The sequence below is a fragment of the Peromyscus maniculatus genome, chromosome 11, assembly GCF_049852395.1.
Source record: "Peromyscus maniculatus bairdii isolate BWxNUB_F1_BW_parent chromosome 11, HU_Pman_BW_mat_3.1, whole genome shotgun sequence".
Classification (NCBI taxonomy): Eukaryota; Metazoa; Chordata; class Mammalia; order Rodentia; family Cricetidae; genus Peromyscus; species Peromyscus maniculatus.
The window spans coordinates 81,782,948-81,791,109 of record NC_134862.1 but is presented as its reverse complement, the minus strand read 5'-3'; the positions used below and the strand labels follow the sequence as shown (position 1 = coordinate 81,791,109).

The following is an 8,162-nucleotide window of genomic DNA, read 5'->3' as shown; positions in this document are numbered from 1 at the left end:
CTGGACCACACGGAGAAACTTGCCCAAGAGTTGCCATCTAGGCACGTTCAAGGTCCAGCCTGGATCACGGAACCCCACCCCTTGGACATTTCACCCACAGGCAGAAATGTACCTGCCCTCAGAAAATGGTACCTCTCAGCTTGGCGCTGCTCTGGGGGTGCCGGCTTGCTATTTGCTCTCCCACCAGGCCCAGGCAACTCGGTCCAGGTACTACTTCCCAGTGAGCTCCTCTGGAAACCCTCCCAGAAAGCAACATACTGTCCTCACCACACTCTGACTGGGGTTGAACTCCCACTCAGTGTATCCCGCCTGTAGTTAATGGAATCCAGGTCAGAACAGACCCCGGGGAAAGATTGTAAGCACACCCGAATCACCGTCAGACCACCCCCTATAGTGGATCCAGATCTGATCCCATTGCTGTGGTTGGCCTTCCATCAGTAGTAAGTCCGGAGAGCGGGAACAGTCTTCCAGGTGTAAGTGCCTGAGTGTTTTGAGCCACTGGAGGGGGAGGAGAGCGGGGAGCGGGCCGAAAAAGGAGGCTGCAGCAGAAACGTGGTTTTTCCCACCACCCCAACAAGGGCCCAGAACTAGTGGCTTTGCCCCTCGTTTGCACAGTAGGCTGCCCTAACAGTTGACCAGGTGACATCATGACAGTGAAAAGAGCAGGGACATAACGGTAGACTACGCGATCAAAAGAGGAAGTCTTTGATTTCCTGGTTCCTTACCAATTAATTGTAAGGCACTGGCCCCACCTCTGGTCCAAGAGTTTCATTTCTGCAGTCTATGGTGGTTTCTGATAGATACACTACTCACTCTCATGTGGATGTTAAGATACTTTTTTTGTAAAAATGAGATTTTACACGGTTTTCAAATTAAGTTTATATGTTCATGCTTTTCCCGAAAGCTTGGTTTGTTATTTTTAATTATTATTGTCATTTTTGTCTGATTGATATATCTTACGTGTTTGTTTTGTTTTGTTTTTGTAAGAAAGGGAACCGAGACCTATGACTTGTTCCCTCCTTACTCCAGAAGTGAAGTTGATTTTTTTTTTAAAGTAATCCCTAAAGGTCAAAACTAAAGATTTTACCCCGACTTGTCCTTGGGCCATACTAATCACTCCTCTGGAAAATTTTATTCAGCTAACCAGGACTGCATCTAATGTATCAGCTAGCTTGTTTATTTCAATTTCTGGGTGAGAATATCAGAAAATGGTGAACCTGGGGAGCCTGTGGACAGCGTGTCCATGAGTCCTGGACCTCTCACCTTTTAGAACATGCCTCTCCAGCCTGTTTTCTCACATACCCTTTTGTCACAGTGTGTGGTGGCATGGCAGTCCCTAGTCACTATGATCCTTCACTTATGAGCATCTTGGTGTGTATTTTCTGTCTGGCTTGAATGTCCATTCCCCAGATTGCATGAGCCTATTTCAAATAATGAATAAGATTATGGTAATGTGCCGCCAGGCTACTCGCCTGCCTGGCTTCCGAGGGTACACTCTCTGCGAAGTTTAAGTCTTCCTTCTCTAGGCTGTTTTGGACTTTCCTCTGTTCGGAGATTGGCTCTGAGAAGAAGGGACTCTGCCAACTCCGGGAGATCCCTGGACCTGCCACACAGGGAGTGTTGACTTCTCTGTTTGCTTTCTGTATGCCAGCTCCAAAAGACAAAAGAAATGAACTGTCCCTCTCTGTGAAAAAATGGACTCCAGGTGGTTCGCCCAGGCAGGCGGCACCTTATGGCGGCACCTCCTATGACAGGCATGGAAAGTGTCAGGAGTTGGGGCTACAGACCTTTTTTGAAGACAGGACTATCTGGCACCTAAAGGAGGCCCAGTCTCTGTAGGAGATCCAGGAAGCCACACCTACGTCTTCCTTTCAAGTATGTGTTTTTTTGTGGAACTGAACTGAGGCTCAGTGGATGTTGGGTAAACACAGGATCCCAGGCCAGGGGAAAGTGCTGGAGTAAAACCTAGGTCTCCCAAGATCTCACCCAGTTCCCTCTTTGGCACATCCTATGTCACCTGCACCAAGTCATTTGTTACTTACACCTGTCCTGCTGATTAAGTGGCTTCTCTTGCACCCCCTCCTCCCCTGAACCCTGGCAGTTACCTAAGTAAAACACCCAAGATCGAATTTGGGGAAAATGGTATGATAGGCACATCAGACCTGGGGCTATGGAAAGAGCAAGAGTAGGGAGCCCTACATTGACCAAATATTCCAATCAAAATGCCTAAAACAGAAACCTAGAAGAAAAAAACAAATAGGCCGGGTGGTGGTGGCACACGCCTTTAATCCCAGCACTCGGGAGGCAGAGGCAGGCAGATCTCTGTGAGTTCAAGGCCAGTCTGGGCTACAGAGTGAGTTCCAGGAAAGGCACAAAGCTACACAGAGAAACCCTGTCTCAAAAGAAAAAAAAAGAAAGAAAGAAAGAAGAAAAAAAGAAAACAAACGAAAAACTCAGGAAGGCCTCAAAATCAACTTAGGGTTTCTTTGTGTAACCCCTGACTGTCCTGGAACTTGATTTGTAGACCAGGCTGGCCTCGAACTCAGAGATTCACCTGCCTCTACCTCCCAAGTGCTGGTATTAAAGGCATGTGCCACCACACCTAACTAAACAAAGTCAACCTTAAACAAAAGTCAAGGGTACAAGATCTTAGTAATTGATCCAGAGAGTGGTCACTCCTATGAGGTGAGCGGCAGGGCTCAGAGCAGGGTATCAGGGAGATAATGGAGGTCACCAGTCTCAACTATAACCCAGAGAAGGACTGAGCCAGGGGTCTCTGCCACCTCCTTGTGGGACAGCTTCTATGTAGGCTTGGTACACTGGGTAGAAGAGTTATGTGAAGTTGTCTGTCAGAACAAGGATGGGGTAGGAGAGCGAGGAGTCTTAGGCATAACAGTTATGAACTAAATGAACTGCCGTCACACATTTAGTTAGGTGAGGGAGCCTTTCGTGTAGTTTATTGTAAGACTTAGGTGGGTGAAGAATGGGATGCCTGTAGTGAAAACAAACACTTCACTCTCATGGGGTCTTCAGACTCATTTTCCTGCCCAGAGGCAAGCCTGAGAAGGGGCGTGGGCTTCAGTGAAGACACCTGGACAGGTAGGGAAAGTGAGCAACAGGTTTTTCCCTGGGCTGCCCAGCACCCACAGAATTGCCAGTCAAGCACAGCTCTTCCAGAAGGTGGGGACTGACTTTATTGCCAGATGGCGTCTCTCGGGGAATATGGCCCTTTCAGGTGTTCAACAGTGATCCTCCCACCTGTCCCCCAGATGATTTCCCTGGAGGCTAAGAGGAGACAAAGCTCAGAACAGGGGTCTCCAGGGGCCCATCAGACTGGACTAGGGCCAGGCTTCCCCTTCTTCCTCAGTTTGATTCGGTTTCTCTTGAGTTTCCTCACCCTCGCCATCTCATAGTTTTTCTGGGCTCGGAAGACACAGAGTCCCACAGCCAGAATTACCAAGAGTAAGAGAAGGAGCAAGCCCTTGGCCAGGAGGCAGAACACTGAAGACTTCTCAGAATAGCCAGGCTCTGGGATAGGAAGAAAGGAAAAGAGTTCATTAGAAGAATGGTAAGTTGAGAGGGCAGTCATCTATCTAGTGTCATAGAAAGGCTCTCCAGTTAATAATCAGCTCATCTCTTATACCAAATGCCTCTAGAAATACCTATTCTGTGCACAGAACTGGTATCTGGCCCTCAGTCTCAAGCCAAGTGCCGAAGAATCCTCTGGAAATCCGGAGCAATTGATAATAAAGGCAGGGTCCCTCCCTGGTCCAATGGCAAGCCTCTACAGAATAGTGTTATGTTCTAGGGTCCCTGGTATTCTCCTTAGGAGCCTCAGGCAGGAGGGGAGGTGGCGTCCTGAGGCACAGGACTTGCACAAGCTCAGGCATTGTCTCTTGGGTTCTGGTACCTGCACAGAAGGACCCGACAGGGATGAGACGGGAAGTGGAGTAGCTGACGGGGTTGCTGACCCTACAAGTATAGGAAAGGGCTTCGTCACCAGGCCTCCAAGATGTACTGACAACAGAGCCTTCGTGAGGAGTGTCAGTGCTGTCCTGAGATGAAAGCCAGCTGTAGGTCACATCCATGTCCGCCCTCTCTACGGAGCACCTCAGGGATATGTTACAGGCACCTTCCTCAGAAATCTTAAAGTTCACAGTGATGTGGGGCCTTGACAGTCGCCCTAAAAGAGAAAAAAAACATGAAGACCCACTGAACAGTCTGAAGTTGGGTCTGTTTTCCTAAGTCTCTCAAGTCTTGGGTATTCTTGCCATCTTGAGAGGCCCTTTACTCAAAATAAACAAACAAACAAACAAATAAATAAATAAATAAATAAATAAATAAGCAAAACCAGATAAAACAACAATATAATTTGTGGTTGCAGGGCCACAGAATATCTGCTTAGACAGATATACACCAGTGGTTCCTTGTTACTTCACTCTTAGTTTATACACCTCCTTCCCCTAGATCCTCTTTGGTCTCACTGATTGTACAAAACATTACCACCCTCCCAAAGACATTTACATTTTAATCGCCTCTCCAAGATCCTAAGTAGACTCAATGTGGCAGGTAGAGAGAAGAAATGTTGGTTCAGGTGGGGGAGGAAATGATTAGTAACCCTCAAATCACACAGGGGGATAAAGGGCTCAAGAGCTATTTATCTAGAGGATGCAGTCTCCTGGGTGAGAAAAGGGCCCTTAGATGCCCTATTCACAGTCCTCATCTCTCTCACTGCTTTGGGAACCTCTGTGGAAACAGTCTCAGTCCTAACGCCTCCTTCTTCTAGCCCCCTCTCCCTGTGGCTGAAGCTCAGACACTGGAACAGAGCACACTAGAGGCAGTCTGCCTTCCAGGTCCAGCCTCTTAAAGCCTACCCCAGTTCCTGAGCATCCATGCCAAGCTCAGGAAAGCCAGAATAATAGGAGCCTAAACTCACGGTAGACATGGAGATTGTAAGACTTCGTGATAGAGAGCTGGGATGTCTTCAAGTTAACTTTGGCTTGGTAAAAGTCAGAGTCCTCCCAGGTCAGATTGCTGATACGCAGAGAGTAGCTGGACTCTGGGATGCCCACTCGACCTCGGTAGCGAGGATCCATCACAGTGATGTTGGCTGGCTGGCCCTCTTCCCCCGGTGCCACTACGGCGAGGTTTTTTCGAGAGGACCAGATGATGTCCTTAACCTCTTCACTGGATGGTATTTCCAGAGAAAGGATGATAGACTCTTGAAGGACTGCAATCACTTCCTCAGGGTCCTCCTCATCTCCCGAAAACCCTTTGGCTGAAAAGAGATGTATGTAGCCCAGTTGATATCTCTGGGAGGCCAAGGCTAGCTAGCATGGTAGCTATGGCTCCTCCTCATCAAAGCACCTTCTCTGCTCAGTGTGACTCTTTAGCTACCTCTTGTAGTTCTAAATTTCCATTGTACCCTGAGTTGGTCAGGGAGGGTCCCCATTTATTGCTCCGCCATCCAACGTTTTCCTTCTTCTTTGTCCTTCTGGAACTGCAACCCCATCCAGATCCTTCTCTCTTATCCTGCTCTGAGGCCGTCCTCCATCCCTTGGAGAGCGGAATGGAAGTTCCTCAAAACTAGCCTGGGATCCAGCTTTATCACTCCTGGGGACGTACTTGACACAAATCAAGTCCACATACTGCAGTGATGTGGTGGCGCATCCGCGTTTATTGCAGAGCGAGTTACAATGGCCAAGCTATAGAATCAGCCTCGGTGCCCATCCACAGGAGGGCTGACATATTCTCTCTAAAGAAAGGGTCTTGCTAGCCCAAGACCAGGTAGAACAGAGGCATACCAAGATAATCTCATGCAGCACTAGGCAACCACTCACCTTCCCGAAGCAGCAGAAGGAGTGACCAGAGAAAGGCCCCCATATCAGCAGCTCCTGCCTGGGAAGAGTGATGTGGTCAGCTCCCCAGGTCGTGGAAACACAAGCTGGGAAGGGACTCCTATAAGAGGAATGACTGACTGATATTGACGGGAAGCCGAGAGGGAAATACTTCTCACTTCAACTTCCTCTGTCCACATTTAAGCTCCTCCCTGGCCCTCATGGAAAGACGTTTCTCCCCAGCCCAACAGTCAGATGATTTATCTACTGACTCAGATTGCCCATCCCCTAAACTCAGTTCAAATCTCACTTCCTAATAAAGACTTTCTATCTCCAACTCTCTGTATGTCCAGATCCCATAGAAATCAAATATGCACGTACCAGCCTGCTCTCGGCCCTCAGCAAGCTCTCCCCACCACCTTAGTATTTCCTGCGTTGCTGTGATTTTTATCTCCCCTGAGAGTCTATATTTTATTTCCTCTGTATGTTTCACTGTTCCTGGCCCCTGTTAAATGCACATTCGTGGCATTAGAATACATGAGTGAGGGAAGTCTTTCCGTTTAAAGCTATTTGTATTCCCATTTGTGATGCTATTTGGGGGTGAGGGGTTGATCTCTTTTTTTTTTTTAAGAAACTGTCTTCCATCCACCTTTCTCTTCTGCTCAAGTGTCTGTAAAAACAGTTTATGACCACTCAGTGGTGATTCCCTCTGATTCGGCAGTGAGGGCTGCAGACAAGTCCCCAGTGGCGGTCTGGACATTCCAGGCTCCACTAAGGAACAGCTGGATGGGCCCAGAGGCCACACGCACATCTGCAGTCTGCCACCTCCCATCTGAGAGCAGGGGACGCAGGGGCAGGTACAGCCCATTCACCCTGACAGTCCTTCTTGGCCACAGCCTTTTTAGCCCACTTGCTCTTCCTTCCCAGTCTTAGGATCTCGATAGAAACAGGGATCAGGCATGACCAGACGAGCACCATTGGTGCTCACCAGAGATGGTACCACACACGTGCAGAACGTCCCAAGTCAGCATGCACCAAATAGGATTCACTGAGTGAGCAGCCTCGTTTGTGGCTTGGAATGACAATGTCAGCACTACAGAGGAGATTCTGGGTTACACAGAGCAGTAGTAGGCAGGTTGACACAAGACACCCCTGTGAGGGGCTGGTGGTCCGCTCTGGGATTAGTCACCACCAGAAGGCATCCTGGAGTCCTCTTAGACCTGGCTAGTGGAAGTCCTAGGAGTGAGGTGCCAGCATCTGGAGTGACTCCAGTGGCGACCGCAACTTCAGCACGGCTGGCTGGCCCAGGGGTTCCTGGAGGAGATGACATCTGCAGGGTCCTCAATGGCCGTGATGGCTGGAGCTGTCAACAGCAGCTTCTCCCGGGTCCTCCTCACACTTTTGATGTAAACGCCATCACTGTGCCTTTTGCAGAGGTACCGTCCCATCTGGAAGTCAAGGTTGGTGCCACCTGAGTGGGTTCCTACTGCAAGGAATTCGAGGACATCCTCCCTCTCCACTTGCAGGATCTCAAGGGCTCCAGATACTGTGTGAGTTCCCCTATAAACTGTAATGTGAATTGAGAGAAACATCACCTAGACCCCTGCCTAGGCAGCAGGGAAAGGCTGATTCTCTTTCAAAATACTGTTTCAGGCCAGGCATAATGGAACACATCTTTTAATACCAACACTCAGAAGGCAGAGGCAGGTGGATTTCTCCGAGTTCCAGGTCACCCTGGTCTACATAGTGAGTTCCAGGCCAGCCGGAGCGACATATTGAGACCCTGTCTCAAAAAGAAAATAACAATAACAGCAACAATAATTTTAAAAAAGAGTTTCGGTTAGAGTTGTTAATGTCATAGAAAGATTTAAAATCATTCAATTATCAATGTTGATCAAAGATATAGAGAAAATCAGATTTGAGAAGAGATTGTAGAGAATTAAGGTTAAAAAAAAAAATCATACTCTGGAAAACCCCACACACCACACCACACGGTGGGAGCGGGCAGAACCCAGCCAACCACGGGTCAGGGGCAGTCTAAGCCCTGGCCCCCCACCAGACTCCAGAGAAACCCACACCCCACACCATGCAGCCGATGGCCCTGGGTGGCTGGCACTATAATGATCTCTTTCTGATGAGAAAGCACGGCCCAGCACAGCACTAGGGCGACCAGTGTGGGATGGGGAGACCTACACACAGGCCTGGGGCTGTCTGCTCCAGGCTACAGGAAGAAAACTCGGGCCCACTTGATACCTCGCTGCCCCAGCCAGATGGGCACATTAGTGTGAGCAGAGGTATGGTATGGTGGTTTTATACGAGAGAGAA

At 48.8% G+C, this 8,162-nt stretch overlaps 1 protein-coding gene and 1 pseudogene across 1 annotated transcript; both read right to left on the bottom strand.

Moving 5' to 3' along the window:
• Positions 1–2,909: 2,909 nt before the first annotated feature.
• Slamf9 (SLAM family member 9) lies at positions 2,910–6,039 on the bottom strand. Its single transcript, XM_006990574.4, has 4 exons — positions 5,841–6,039; positions 4,937–5,278; positions 3,911–4,183; positions 2,910–3,528 (listed from the first exon to the last, which is right to left on the bottom strand). Exons 1-4 carry the CDS (start codon positions 5,881–5,883, stop codon positions 3,329–3,331), a joined length of 858 nt encoding a protein of 285 aa, XP_006990636.1. The 5' UTR covers positions 5,884–6,039; the 3' UTR covers positions 2,910–3,328.
• Positions 6,040–6,608: 569 nt separating this feature from the next.
• Positions 6,609–7,566, bottom strand: LOC143267746 (small ribosomal subunit protein uS2 pseudogene; annotated as a pseudogene).
• Positions 7,567–8,162: the final 596 nt, after the last annotated feature.

Excerpts from the sequence above, each read along its gene's own strand:
- Slamf9 (XM_006990574.4), bottom strand. The coding sequence starts at position 5,883 with ATGGGGGCCTTTCTCTGGTCACTCCTTCTGCTGCTTCGGGAAG. Across the intron at positions 5,279-5,840 it reads CCTTCTGCTGCTTCGGGAAG|CCAAAGGGTTTTCGGGAGAT; the intron begins GTGAGTGGTTGC and ends ATCTCTTTTCAG. Across the intron at positions 4,184-4,936 it reads TTACAATCTCCATGTCTACC|GGCGACTGTCAAGGCCCCAC; the intron begins GTGAGTTTAGGC and ends TTTCTCTTTTAG.